Here is a 15,421-nt window from a genome sequence, read left to right as displayed (position 1 = left end):
TACAGTCATCGTATACACTCACAGAGGGATATGCTTATTTAATATACTGACAAAGACTTGTAATATTTGACATTAAATAGTGGTCTAAGTGTGGGAGTGTGTATTTTACACAGTACATTTCCTGTGTCTGAAAATCACGCTCACACCTACTGTTGTAATTACATGTCAATCTGTGATTTGCTGGCAGCGGCAACAAGGGCAGATACTGAAAACCATCTGAGCAAAGAAGTAAATGAATGGATTGTTTGATGTGATTTGTACACATCTGGATGCTGATAGTTTCCGGCTGTTGCAATTTTCCTTATTGTTAGTGCCGCAGGTGTTCCTGCTTCATATCATGTTCATGTTCACCAAGCATGAATGTATGTGGGAGTGTTTATTAGCTCGGGGCTTTCCTACTACGGAGAGAAACAGCAACCAGGATTTGGGGAATGTCGAGAGAACGACGGTGGAAAAACAGGAGGAGATTAGAGCTAAGATACTGCAGCTGATTAAAACAGAGCCAATTACAGTCTATTGGAGAAGAGGGGGGATACAACAGGCAGACAGCTCCATGCTTTAAATAATGTAACATTTACTCACTGCTGCTCAGCAAGGCAAACAATTCCCCCATACATATTTCAGCTTCTCACTCAGGTGCCTCTTGCATAATGACTTGGAGTGGACACAGAAGTTTACACAGACAAGGGAGTTGTGATGGTGTGTGTGTATTTGGACATGTGGAGTGCAGTGCACAGTGAAACTACATACTGTTCTCTGTTTGGAGGATGTATAAGAGAGCAAAGGCACAGTCAAAAACGTTGAATTATTACCCGAAAAAACGGATCATTTCCTGCTTCCTGCTACAATTTTAAGACACAAAAATTAGTCTGAAGCACTGTAAACATAGTTAATAATAACCATGGTTATCACCTGTCCACCTTAAGGAGAAGGTGGGGTCTAGTAGAGCGCATACAAGATGTTTCCTTGTCTATCTCTCACTGTTTTGTCAAAACAAAGACACAAATACTGAAAAGTCCTGGTATTCAGGCCTCTAGGGAACACCACAAAAATATGGTTTTCTTCAATTTATTGAGAAAATTTTAGGAGCACAACCAGAAAATGTAGGGGTGCACACGACTTACAAGGCAAATATTCACATTGCCTTTTCATTCATGATCCTCACACACATTGGCCTGCCACCTGTAACGACAGCTACACTTCCATGTTTCACCAGTATCCAAGCCCATGCTCTTACTCCTCGACCCACCAACTGACCAACCCAACCCCCCATGCCCCCCTTCACCCTGGCCACGTGTACCCAACATGAGCACTATAGCTGGCACTGTAGGATAAATGGCAAGGCAAGGCAATTTTATTCGTATAGCCCGTTTTTAACAGTTTGTCTCAAAGGGCTTTACATGGCATCATAACAACATCCTCTGCCCTTTGACCCTCACATCGACTGAGGAAAAACTCCATAGAGACTAAATAGAGACAACAATATTGGGCTTTACAGCACAATCAACCGACCCATGCAATTGAGGTCTGTGACGTCATTATGATTCAAAAATAAGTGTAATAATAATACGTTGAAGTGAAGTTGACACACACGGTGAAACACAGAATTTGGTGATAACTTAACGTTACATGCTTTATATCAGTCAAACAAAATTGGGTCAATGTGACCCACCAAGACCAACGAAGAGAGCACAAGGGTTAAAGCTCAAGAGTCAAAGTGGAGTCCTCAATCTAAAGGGACTCCCTTGTCCTGCTGGAAAGCTGTTTCACAAATAATAACACTCAATGAAAAAAAAAGTCTAAAGTGAGCATAACACTGGCATTTTCTGCATGAATGCCAAACTACAATAGGGTGTAGACATATAGTTACAAATGCAAAAAACAAAACAAAGGTACAGCCTGAATTCAAGCTGGGCAATTTTATATCACAGGATCAACTTGGCTTGGGAAAGTTCCCTAAAGTTTTCAAAGCTTTCAGAGATTGTCCAAATTTGACTTGTCGTGATTGTTTCAGTCCCCGGCGTTTACTGTAAACTCTGTACAGGAAAGGACTCTGCTCTTATTGATGTAAGTGTGAATCATCTATCTAGAGAGATACAGAGATTATGATAAGATTCAGATCTGCGGTGGCAAATACAAACAGGTTTATTACTCACTTATTTATACAGCTGAATCTCTCAACGCTCTGTGACTGCTGAGAAGAATACAAGCAAAACTCCACGGGGACCTCACCAATGACAAACATCAAGTGGAAGATGCCAAGAATATGAATGAGCGTGTGTGTGCACATGTGCGATGTTTGGCACTGCAGGACACCACCAGTGTTGACACTGAGTGACAGTAAGAATATTGACGGTGACGAGACGGTGAAGCGCCTGTCAGCTCTGCACTTTGTGGCACCTCAAGTATCCCCTTCCGGTTGTAGCATTGTTAGTGCAATGTTTGTTGATACTGTAGATCAGGTTAGATGACATGAGGTAAATAAATGGAGGCAAACATTGGTAGACAGATTAATATAGATAGATGTGCTTGGATAGACAAAAAAAAAAATACAGGTAAACATCCATAACTGCCACAAGAGAGACCAGGCTGGGTTTCCTAACAAGCACAACCAAATTATCATATAACAAAAACAACACAGTTACACACACAAACACACACACACACACCAATGTTATAGGCATGGGCAGGAAAACAGAAACTCAGACTGATGCCATTCTGACGGCAAACCAATATCATATTCAAAACAACAAGAGCTCCCAGTAGAATAATACTCCACCAGTCGAGACCAAGATGCAAACAGAATCCTATAAATTAGTTTCAGGAAAATTTGTGATATGAATAATGAGTCAGGTCTGATTGCACTATTTGGCCCTTCAGTGAATACCAGGGCAGTGAGGGCATCACAGTCAGGATACGACCAGACTGGTAATAAGAGCAGTGGTGAGAGAGCAGCCTCGGGACTTGTTTTGACAGATCTGGCTCTTTGGTCTTTGACAGGTTTAAAGCTCTTCCTGGTTGGGGGGGAAAATCCTTTATCTGGAGAGGTTGAGGTAGGCCCCCGGAGTCAGGATCGTTCCATCTCCCTGCTCCCATAATGCCTGGCTGATGACAGTATGTCGTGCACCACTCACACTGCATAACAGGAAGAAGAAGGGGGAGAAAAAAAAACGTCCACCGCACACACACATACACACACATACACTAGGGTGCGGGTTGGCTGTGTTGTCATGGCAACCCCATCCTACAGCTGTCAAGTGTTCATCAGTTTCCACAGCAACACCATAAGGTTGAGAGACAATTATTTCAGACATAATACAGTTGAAAGGGTCGAATGGAAGCCTTATTAGGTCAAATTACCCAACTGCAGGGGTTTAGCAGAGGCAAAGCTCATGGCCATCTGAGCCAGAGAGCATGGGATTTGCTCACTGATTTGACCAAATTAGGCAGATATAATCCTGAAAGTGATGCATTAGGAAAGAGATAACAGCCAACAGGGAATTACTGTAATCTCCCCAGCTCTGCGTAAAAAGAGCTCAATTTTTTAGGTATTGACGTGTGCACAAACAGCTGTAACAGGACCGCAGCAGGGAGAGCCTGCAGCAGTGTGAAGTAAACCAATGCTTTATGACTAGTAGATTTCCAGGTTGTTTTTATTTACTCTCAGTAGCTTGCTGACATGTCAGGACAAGTTCTTATCAAAAATTTCCGTTGATTCTAATTACCTTCTAAAAGCAACTACAGAAAAAGAAAACAAAACTTGATCCACATTTCTTAATTAAAGGTTTATGGGAGTCAAGGATATGAAAGAACTTTCTACTCTGCATGCTGTTATTTCATTATTTAATGATGCCAGTATCGCACTGACATCTACGACCCATCACACTGAAGAATTAATTATGTAAAATATCCTCAGAAGTTGATCAAATACTGACATCTGAGGTGCAAAACACACAGACCTGTACATTTCTGGAAACGGAGCTACTTTCTGAGTTGAACCTATTAAATAAACAGAGTGAAGCCATGGTAAAAACAACTGCAGTAGCTGCATAAGTAAAATACAGTCAAGTCACAGAAACAGACAGATTGTAAAATAAGCATCCCAACAGTAGATTGCACTTCCTTTCTCTTTTAAAATGTTACCAACTTCATAACATCATATCAAGCTACTTTACTTACAATCATCAATTAATTATTATAGCTAATTAAGGGGCATGGGTTATGTGAATACGAACTGTGGTCTGTTTGTTGTCATCTGTGCCAAAATGCTGTTGATGCTCTGCTGCAAAATCAATCCACTGCTCTATGACTACTTAACTGTATTTTCAATGTTCACTTTAAGTCTCTGTAGTTAATGCTGGTATCTGGACTACGGACATAAATATGTCTCTGGCATCATTCCCCTGCTCTGACATACTACAAGAAATATGTAGGCTATTCGCAGTCAGGAGAGTCGCAGAAAAAAAAAAAAGAATACAAAAGCAAAAGGTGAAAGGAAAAACTGCAGAAAAACAAACAAACAAAAGTCCTTCAGAAGTTAAGTGAGGGTTTCACCGACCTTTGTTACCATCCCTGAGGCTGGAGGATGCAGCACAGCAGGCGCTCCACTTTGTGACCTGAACTTTATACCTTGTTCTGAAAAGAACAGGTATCATGGCTACAGAGTTTTAGGGCCAAACATGAAAGTCACAATTTGAAAATCGATTTTAAAAGTGCCTTCAAATAACTTCTGTTGTGAATTGGCACTATACAAATAAAAACCAACTTGACCAAAGCACTTTTTTTTTACATGAATATGAAAAGAGGATTTTTAAGGCTGTCAGACTGTTACTCGTACATTGGCTGTCTCTACTATAAACAGATTATTAATTATTAATACATTATTATTTACTTTATAATTTAAAAAAACATTCTGACCAGTGTAAAATATTCTAAGTCTAAACATAAAGATGTTTAACTATCAGCGGATCTTCAAGCACAGTTTTCTGCACTATTCACACCTGCTTAATCCGATTAATCGCCAACAGAGGCTTCTGCCCATATTGGGGCAACATACTGGCACTGACATTTATTTCTACATACCAGCAGACCCGCATCATGTCTCTGGGATATGAGGGGAAACCAGACTTAAAGAAAAACAGACAAAGGGTGAACTTACAAAATCCACAGAGAAATGTCAAGAGACAAAACCCAAAGACCTTCTCTCTGTGAAGTAACTGTGCTAATCAGCGCAGGACTGTAGCCAGGATTCCCAAAATCCTAAATTAATGAACCAAAATCCAAGCTCAAAGCCACCTGTCAAAGAAATCTTTGTGAATACACTAATATGTTCATCCATTTGACTGTATTGTATCTCATTTATATATGTTTATTCAAATATTCTGCAAATACTGATTTAAAAGAAACCCTCCAAACTTTCAGGGATACCATTTCAGGGGGAAAAAATTAAGGTTAACTTTTAAAGATTTGCTTAAACAGTCACATGTAAAAAGTAAGGCTCTAAGGAATATCAGATTTATCCACACTGTAATTTATTTGTAATTGCAGATCCTGAACTTCTCCTCAGGCCATTAAAATCTTTGTTCACATGAAAAATACAAAGATTAAATTAGCATCTTCAGTGGTATAGCTGCAGCCCTGCATCAGCATCCAAATTAATAAAAAAAAATACACATTACTACAGCAGCAAGAGGAATATCCCTATGCTGTTGTTACTATCTGCTGCTCTCAGAGGAACCTTGCACAAGTCATTAAAAGCTGCAACGAGACCTTGGGCGATCAAATATCTGTTACATTACAGAGACCAGTACAAGCAAAATGGCAAATAAATTGGTCTTCCATTTCACTCAAAGCCTGGCTAGCAGCCTGTTATGACTTTGACTGGGTTCTCAAGATCTCTGTCATTTCAGTACATGACATAGTTGCACTTAACACAGTGAGTCAGCAACACAACCACAGAGCCGTCACACACGGCTCATGACAAGGATAAAGAACCTTATTCCTCAGCACTTAAGTGTCCTAGAAGTGTGTATGTGTGTGTGTGCTGTTTGGGTGCTTTGACCCCCACAAATGTAAATGTACAAGGAAGAGAAACAGAGAGTGAAATTTTAATGGCTCCCTTTCAGAAAATCAAGAGCTGCTGCTATATTTGGACCGCACAAGTTGGAGACAGCCTAGGGGTCATGGGGTTTGGGCCATCGATGCATTGCAGTGTGATTCTAATCAAAGTGACGAGGGCGCTCGGGTCACCAGGGATGAGCGCAGCATGGCATGGGAAAATAACGTCAGTCAGAGTGACGGCGGCACCATAATCTACAGCTCCTCTTTGACACTCGCCCAGATCAACCACTCATTGGTATAAATAATTCATTACCAAATGAGGACATTAACATTGCCACTGTCGCCGTGTCGCAGGATGCCTTACGACTTCCCACTTGACTGCTCTTGAAGAACACAGATTATATTGCGCCTCCACTTAGGAAAAAGGTGCAGCGAATTCAAAGCAGTTACGAGGCCATCGTGACTTTGTCCCCGTATATAGGCTTGGCTATCAATCTCTTTTATCCATCACTGCTGTCCAAACACAAAGGGAAGGACAGGGGATATAGAATACAAAGGAAGACTAGGATGTTTACTTGTGTGTAACAGCAACAGGAGATAGAGAGGGGTGTGAAGAAGCTGGTGCGACCTTTCTCAACATGTTATCTGATATGTAAACTGACCGTGTAATCTGATAATACACAGAAACTGCAAAGTGCAAAGTGCAAAATGAAAAACCTAAAACAGCAGAAAGAAGAAATATGCAGTCACTTTAAGAGTGTCTGGCTTTGTGATTTTTTTGGACAGAGAATGTTTTTGGCTTTTTTTTCTGGTGTTATAAAGCAAAAAAAAAAGTGTGAGTTTTGCAAAAGAGTAGAAATCCGATGTAGGAACCATAACTTTATATGTGTATAAACTGATCAGTGCCGCAACTAGATAGGATGAGAGTTACTGTAAGAGTTCTGTCACAAGGCCAAATACCTGGGTCAGTGGCTGACATAATGGCACCAAACAGCAGGCAGTCAGCGAGGGAAAAGTCTCCATCTGCCGCTCGGCCCAACAGCACCATCAGCCTGGTGAAGCCGTAGACGCAGGCCCTGGGATTGAGGACAAACAGACAGAGGGACACACAGTGAGGTCATCAGGGGAGTGCCAGCCAGAGTTAGCCCTATCAGTCATCCCTCTAACCACAGCAGGGCTTCCCCCAGCGTAGTCTGGGTAATGGGGCCAGGAACTAGCAGCAGGTGAGTTGACCCGTTTCCAGACAGCGGCCCGCTTAGCACAGGTGTATTACACAAAAACCGCTGACTGGCATTAAATTCCACAAGTTCAACATGTGTGTGTGCACTCTTCCTAGACAGCGTTCTTTTTTGACAGTATTATAGGTACTTTGGCATATTAATATGGCTGTGTGTTTGTGCGTGCACAGAATCACCCAAACAACTATGAAGAGAGACTGTGAAGGGCATTGTGACAGAAATAAAATAGAGGCAGCATGTTTTATCAGCTCTGGGGCCTGGCAGAAAAGCAAATCTAGGAATATATCTGTCCCAGAATGCACTGCTCCCTGTTATGAAAACATTGTACCCGATGAGCAAAAACTTTACAATGTCTATTCAGCTTTTAACACTGCAGTCCAGCTCCTGACTGGTAACTGATGTGTGTTAAGTGTTAATCCTGTTACTGTGAAGCATCCCATAATAAGCAGTATTGCAGTTTGTCCTCCAGGGAACCTCTCTGTCCGTTGGCAGGAGTCTGTTACTATGGTGACAGCACACGACCTATCCCCAGGGCACGGATTTAGAGTATTGCCCTCAGGTCGAGCTGCTAAGCTGTGTTATTCATGTATCTTAAAGGGAGATTTGAAGTTATGGTAATGACATGCAGGGTGTGTGTGTGCTTGTGTGTGTGTTTGTGTGAGGGAGACAGAGACAAACAGACACAGACAGAGAGTGAATGTACTTCATCAGCGGAGTCAGGGAGGATTCCTTACCCCCATGACATCCCCTTTCCCCTGTAGGATATAGCAGACTCACTAACAAGCAACAGGACTGGTCAGGTCTGGTGCCTAGCATCAAAGAATGCACACGTGACCCAACATGTCAAACCCTGCCCTGCCTCCCAGGAGCATTGGGGAAGCAATCCTGGGGCAGGACGAAGAAAAAAAAAAAAAAAGGAAGGGAGACGAGGAAAGGAAACATCCTTACTGTAACTCTGGGTTTTAACAGGTTGGACAGGGATATTCATTCCAATTATATTTTCTAAAGGTTATGAATTTTGGCCATCGATAAAATCCCAGACAACATGACAAATATAATCTAGCAGATATTAAAAAAAAGTCTCAGAATATCAAATACATATCGATATTATATTTCATATTAAGTGAAAATGTGCATATTACTCTGGGGGAAAAAGAAGCTCTGTGAAATGTTTTCATAAAATCATAAAGGACTGTTCTATTAGCTCTGATCACACAGGTCCTTTGATAACAGGCAAAACAACAAAGCTGGAGTTATGAGGTTTTTACACTATGTGCCTCTATGTGCAGTAAAATTAGTGCATCAGTAAGAAGTGGCTTCCACAGACCTGAATTTCCTCCATAGTCAGATAGCACCATCTAGCTGTAGGAACCCAGACTAGCACTTACACACATGAGGACTGTGGCTGTGGTGATGGTTGTGTCCTAATTGTCATGCAAAATTAAACCAGAATTAAGTCTTTTTCTCTTTTACTTCAATTTTTTTCAGAGTTTTTGCTTTTATTATAGCCAAGGACCAAGTCTTTATATTACGCAGGTGAGCCACATGGGCACCCCCAAAAAATCTGCTTTTTTGTTATTAATAACACTAGTGTTGGCTCAAGTTCATTTCACTCAGTTCCAGGGTCTTTCTGTTGTGCATACTGTTGCACTGGAACCGCGTACTAGGACACTTAAAAACAGAGTAGTAATTAATGTTATTAGCCACACCTGTGCTTTTCCTGCTACTACAAAAAGCCCATTGTTCTGCTGCTCTGCACCAATCAACAGGAGAGGCTACACACAGCTGCAAATAATTGGAGTTAATTGCAGACATGATGAAACAGCTCAAGAAAGATCCTTATAAACAAAACAGAAGTGTTGCATCTTTCTAGTGGCGAAGATTTTACATCCTTTCTTGCGGGATCAAAATAGTTAATAACAAAGGGTACCATTTGATTTAGAAGTTTGTGCACTATGTGCAGAAACATCATGCCCTGAGAACAAAATTCATAGAATTGATTTAGAAAATGTAAAATTAAAAAACTGTAGAAAAAAAAAACACATTAAATTTAGGTACATATAAACTGAGAATGATGGCTTCTACTTCACTTCACCAAAATATGAACATGTGACAAGAAAGAACAAAGTTTTAAGTATATTTTTTGGCGTTTTTGCCTTTATTTGATAGCACAGTGAGATAGACAGGAAAGGGGGAGGCAGAGAGAGGGGGAATGACATGCAGGAAATGTCTGCCCGACGCAGGATTCGAACCGGGGACGCCTGCGATGGGGTGGCCGCCTTAACCACTGCGCCACACACCGCCCCTTCTTTTCTTTTTTTAAAGAAGAAGAATGCTGTCCTACCAAAAATGCTTTTACTATTGTCAGTAAATTGTCTCAGATAATGACCTTTAGAGCTGTGTAAAAAGTCTCTTTTTTTCAGTACATCATCTAATTTCCAGTCATCCAGTATCTCAGCTATTCTCTACTTCTACAGCTTGACCTTTGAGTGATTTACTGTGCTTTTCTTGTGCTAATTTGTGTGAATAAACAAAGACTTACCCTATGATCATACAGCTGATTACAGTACCCAAAAAGGCCAAGGTCAGAACAGATCCCATATTCTTGATGAATCGTCTCTAGAATAATAATGGAAAGGAACATCAGTTAAAGTAAGTAAGTGATCATTTACTTAATTTATCTTAATACTGTATATATCACTATGGATATTCACTTAAATTGAATGTAATAATATAAATGTGTCTTCAAATTGATGCCCAACTAAGAACAGTTATTTGATCATGTATTTTTCCCCATTTTAGGAGACATGTCAGAACAGCAGTCTTACCTGATTAAGTGTGTACGCTCCATGGAAGATGATAGGTGGCAGGAACAGATTGAAAAGGACCTTAAGATCAAAGATCTCCTGTAAAAGACAGAGCTGTTGTGTTGGTGACTGACAGGGCTCCGTGGGGAGCAAGAGGACTCCTTTTACTGAATGTGACTGACTGACAGTCAGATATTACACACACATCATTCACTTCAGCAGCTGTGGTATGGCAGACAGGCGCTAGTTCCTTTTCTCTTTGAGTCCCAATGTCACAATAGACTCCAGGCACTACGACAACCTTATCTATCCCCTCTTTATGGAAAAAAAAAAAAAAAATACCATAGAAAATGAGAAAATGTGACAATTCAAACATGTACCAGAGTTCAGATTTAGTTAGCTGACAAAAATTAAGATTCTATGTACCCACACAAAATCAAGTACATAACAAATAACACACTATAGCATTGTCACTTAATGGTGCATTACTTTATTTTGGAGCCCCGAGTTTCCAAAATATGATTACTGTGTACTGTATTAGCATTCAGTCCAAGTGCCCTGACTCAGACTTACACAGCTGATTAAAGCAAAGCATAATACAGAGTGAGAAGTCTAACTGGCTGTGTCAGTCTGCACCGTAGAGACTCCCAACATTCATTAGAATGGGAATAAGCAAGTACCATTAGTATAGCTGCATGTGTTCAGATAACAGACGGAATAAAATCAAACAAAATCCAAGCTGCTAATCACTACAAGCTAGATTACTCTGAACACAGACCACTAACCAAAGCACGGTGTATTTTTGTACATACTGTGCACGATCTCCGTCTGTTTCTCATCCTTGCCACTATGATGCAACGCAACGTACCAAGAAAGGTAGCCTTTCATGTCCTTCATCCTTGAATCCTTTTTATGTCTTTTGTGGATACATTCTGAGGATCGAACTGCAGTGATATTCAATTCAGATCAAAATAATGCTACTTTTACCTGAGCCGAGCAAAGAATACAGTGAATGCCAAAGAATTTAATTCCGATTCAATTAAATTTCAGCCTTAAAGGCGAGATATGATGATGATGATGCTTGCTGAAAAATAGGGCTGTGGTCATAGACCTTTGAGAATGGCCTAGATTTGCCTTTTTTTAAAAGCAGCCTGAATAGCATGAATATCTAGATGAATGAACCCAAGTCTGTCTCTGTAGAATATCCTATTTCCAGGACACATTGAATTTGGAGAACATTATCCATGTGTATGTAATGTGGGAGATTGCATTTATTTTATGCTCCTATATTTCTGCTGCTATAACCTACCTCAATGTGTATATATATACACACACACACATCTATGTACGTGTGTATATATGTGTGTTTTATACTGCACAGCCTGTACATGACAAATGGAAAAGAGCATAAGAGAGACACTGACATGCAGACACTGTAATCAATAAATTATGCATATGCTTGTGGTTTTATTCTAAGTGCCACCTGCACCAAAGAGCCTAGGATGGAGGTGTGTTGTATACACTAATTGCCTCCTCAGCTGAGCAACACTAAATTTAATCAGACCACAAACTTTAATGCCTCTACTCCCCAGTGGCACATAATGGACTCGGTAATGCAACAAAATCCTTATCTCTCCCAGCTAGGTCCCCATATATATCAGGCTTAATGGCATGAAGGCTACACAGAATGGTCTGACCGATGTAATGGCCTATGTGGTAGCCTCTGCTGGTGTGCTAATGAGACCCCAGCATTCCACGGGGCCAAAGAGTCTAAGCCATTAGTGAAGAGTTACACTTGGCCTGGATGATTTGCAAGGTTCATGGTTCACTTACTCCTATTCTCTTGGGTTGAAATATCTCTCTGAGATTAATAAATACATTTTCAAAGACACTCATTCCACATCCTGTCATGCTTGTTGGCTCTCGTATCAGCTGAATCCCCAGCTCAATGGTTAGTTTTTTTTAATATGACACACCACTGTGATACCACCATGAAAATATGAAAGCAAGCCAGCAAACAGTAATAATAGTAATGACAAGAAGAGGCCCATCTAAAGGCTTAAGCTCTTCTACTAAGCAGCAATATTAGAGGCAGTGACTAATTCCTTTTTAACAAATAATTGCTACAAGTAGTTTGCAGCACTCTGGTTTAAGCTTCCAGCTGTAGATATAGCATTATTCCTTTTGAATATCAGTGACAAAAAAATAATACAAATATACTGTACTTTGAAGAATCCTTGCATGTAAAGTTCAAATGCAATATGGAACATTTCGAAATGCTCCCAATGAAAGGACAAAACGTTACAAAACTCCTTCACCAAAAGCTTATATACCTGATGCTTATCTTTTTAGAAATATATAAGGAAAAATTTAATGTTTGGGGTGCCATTTAGCTCAGTGGGTTGAGCAGGTGCCCCATATGCAGAGGCTATAGTCCTCGCTGCAGCATTTCCTGTCTCTCTTGACTATACTCAAGGCAAAAAGCCCAAAACAATATGTATAAGAGTAAAAAGTTTGATTATTTGTGTAGAAACATAATGATCTCAAGTATAAACTTACTGAATAACTATTAAAACCTCTCTGAGTCAGCAGTCCTTGTAAAAAAAATAATGGGTTAGTGGTTATTTAACTCTCTGCTGCATCAAGAGCAAGGCTGCTGCCTACTACACAAAATAAAAACATCATTGATATGTAGACAGCATCTTCTGGTTTGGAATATTGCTTACAATATATAATCGCCTCCAGCATATAACAGATGGTGGGTATGCGCACATCTGTGTCTAAGCTCTGTGTCACAGGTTGAGATGGCCATCTCTGTCTGGGGGTAAAATGCTGCAGTGCCTGTTGAGATTAACTAACTATCTCACATCTTTCCTGCAGTGCAGAGAAAATCCGCCACCAATATCACTTACGAGAGTATCTCATTATGGAAATCCTGCATGTAAACATAGAACTAGGATAACGTCTTGAGAGGAACACAAACTACAAGAAAAACGAAATTGGGTTTTCTAATTGTATTCACATAGTTTATGTTTGCGGTTGTTGGCAGGGGTGTGTGTACAAAATGTTGGTGTAAATCCTTTTTTTTTGTTCATTGATCGTACTACAAGACTCTATGTACCCAGTCTGTTTATTGGTCTCTGTGTTTAGTTGTCTTCTAATTTCCCCTAGTCAACAGAGCACACCTGAAAATGTAATCTCTCCTATCTGTTCCTTTATAAAACCTAATATCGGTTAAAGTGCTCTCTTGCCTTCTTTCTCTCCGCTCCACCACTTTCTTGTTTCCCTAATAACAACAGACCATGTGGGTGATTTAGAGGAAAAGCAATAACGGGAACCATTAAAAGAAACTGTTGTGTTGATGTAAATACCCAAGATAGACAAGGGATGAAATACAGGTGTGATCAATGGGAAATAATGGAGAAAAGAAAAAGCAATCCAAATACATCAGAGGAAAATCAAGCATCCTTTGTGGTGCAGTTTGTTTTAAAGCAAATGTTTTATCAGGGCTGGCTGCTTCATTTTTCAATAGTAGCTTTGTTGTATAAAAATGTACAGCACAAAGACTCTCATTTTTGTTGTTTTGTTATGTATATGAAATGAAGGTCAGATCTAAGTGCCATTAGTTACCTTATGAGGGTTTAGAATTGGTGAGTTTCTTTGGTTTAGTTCTCCAATGTGCTTGTAATAGTGCCCATGTGATGAGATGTTGACCATCAAGAAGTGAGGAGTGCTGTTCAAAGCACCACAATTGCACACACTCTCCTCGTGCACTCCTTGGTCAGATGACAACCATCTCACTGTGAGCCCGAGCAGCATACCTGCAGAGGATTTCAAAATGGAAAAAGGAGAAAAATATATACTTTAGATACAAGAAATACAAAAATATACCTTATCTAACAAATGGCCCACAATATTTGCATAAACGTATCACTATTTATATATTGTGTTACAGTGACAAATTATTGGAAAGACGAGAAACTTTTGAGTTTTGCATGAATGAAGCACTGCTGGTTAGTGAGCCCTTGTGTTATGCTAACCTAAATCAAAAGCTTGAATTATCACCAGGAAACTAAAAATACACCCACATAGACACACTTGTTTGTAACCTACAACCACACCTTTAAAATAACACCCTGAAGTAGCTTTTGCCTTTGAGCATAAATTATCTGAGCTAACTTGGAAGTGGCCCTTGTGTTAATTATAAATGTCCCATATGAAGATAAATGAGAAGTCTAGATAGAGATAAATTATGCACTGCAGGTAAAATGGAGGATAAGCAAAAAAAAATAAAAATAAAAATAAAAAATAGATAAAGCCCCCCCTCTCACTAAATCCCTACTAAAACCCCAAACAAGATGAATTATTTGTCTGTTTTTTTAAAAATATTTTCATATATAACTTAAAACTCTGAGAACTCCGGAAGTTTGGTTGAATGACTGCTTCCGTAGTCTAACGTTATATTCTAAATAGGCTTCAAGCTAAGGCTGCTTACCATAAAACATAGCACCTCCAGTTTCATGAATGAGCCAATATTTGAACTGTTTTAGCTTCCACACACTGAGAATGGTTATAAGTCCCAAGCTAACCGCAGCCAGGACCAGCACTGTCACATTGTCCTGCCTGTGGCTCATAGTGCCCGACATCTTCAAGGCTCAGGTCAAACTTTTCGGAAACAAGTTGTGATTCAATTCAGCAGCAGCAACATCCGCATCAGCAGCCCCTGCTGTGCTGCCTTCACTGCTGCTTGGAAATCTAAAGTTGCTCCCGTTGTGGTGGGATTTTTTTATCTCTCTTTTTTTAATTAATAAATGCAGATGTTTCCAAGAACATGGTTTTGTTTTGTGATTCAAAGACTTTTTTTTCGTCCTGTACCTAAACAGTGTGAAGAGGAAGTGAAAATTACTTGTAAAGTGCACGAGCAGTTGCCTAACAAAAACATACCAAGAGGCGCTAGACCTAAGCACAAACTATAGTTTGTAAGGTAGGTGGGGGAAAAAAACAATACATAGGTTATTGTAATGAGCAGGTTTTGATATGTAATGAGCGCGCATGCGCAAGTGTGGAATTGTGGGAATTTGCCTCAGTAAAGAATCAACTGCACGTCTTGGTCTCCGGTCCATTTGTTATGGAACTAAGTACAAATAAGTACAAGACAGTTATGACACTTCATATTGAATGACACAGCTTATGACGTAGGCCTAGCCTATGCCTTTGCCTCGCTTTGATTTTAAACATTTGGCATTTACGAAAGCAATTAAACGCACCGAAGATGGGGTGTCGTTCCTTTATTTTCCAGCAGATGGCGGTAACTAC

At 40.0% G+C, this 15,421-nt stretch overlaps 1 protein-coding gene across 1 annotated transcript in view; it reads right to left on the bottom strand.

Annotated features, from left to right (window-relative positions):
* The window catches only part of LOC311003510 (sodium/hydrogen exchanger 9-like), a gene marked incomplete at both ends in the record, with an annotated part of 56,878 nt that extends 42,127 nt beyond the window's left edge, over positions 1–14,751 (bottom strand). The window contains 4 exons of the mRNA XM_083995278.1: positions 7,021–7,136; positions 9,841–9,917; positions 10,127–10,204; positions 14,695–14,751. Of these exons, the coding sequence (XP_083851404.1) occupies positions 7,021–7,136; positions 9,841–9,917; positions 10,127–10,204; positions 14,695–14,751 (328 nt within the window). The remainder of the gene's footprint in view (positions 1–7,020; positions 7,137–9,840; positions 9,918–10,126; positions 10,205–14,694) is intronic.
* Positions 14,752–15,421: the final 670 nt, after the last annotated feature.

The sequence above is a fragment of the Trachurus trachurus genome (assembly GCF_905171665.1).
Source record: "Trachurus trachurus genome assembly, chromosome: 20".
NCBI lineage: Eukaryota > Metazoa > Chordata > Actinopteri > Carangiformes > Carangidae > Trachurus > Trachurus trachurus.
Note: the sequence above shows the minus strand (reverse complement) of the source record. Positions and strands in the feature narration are given on the sequence as shown.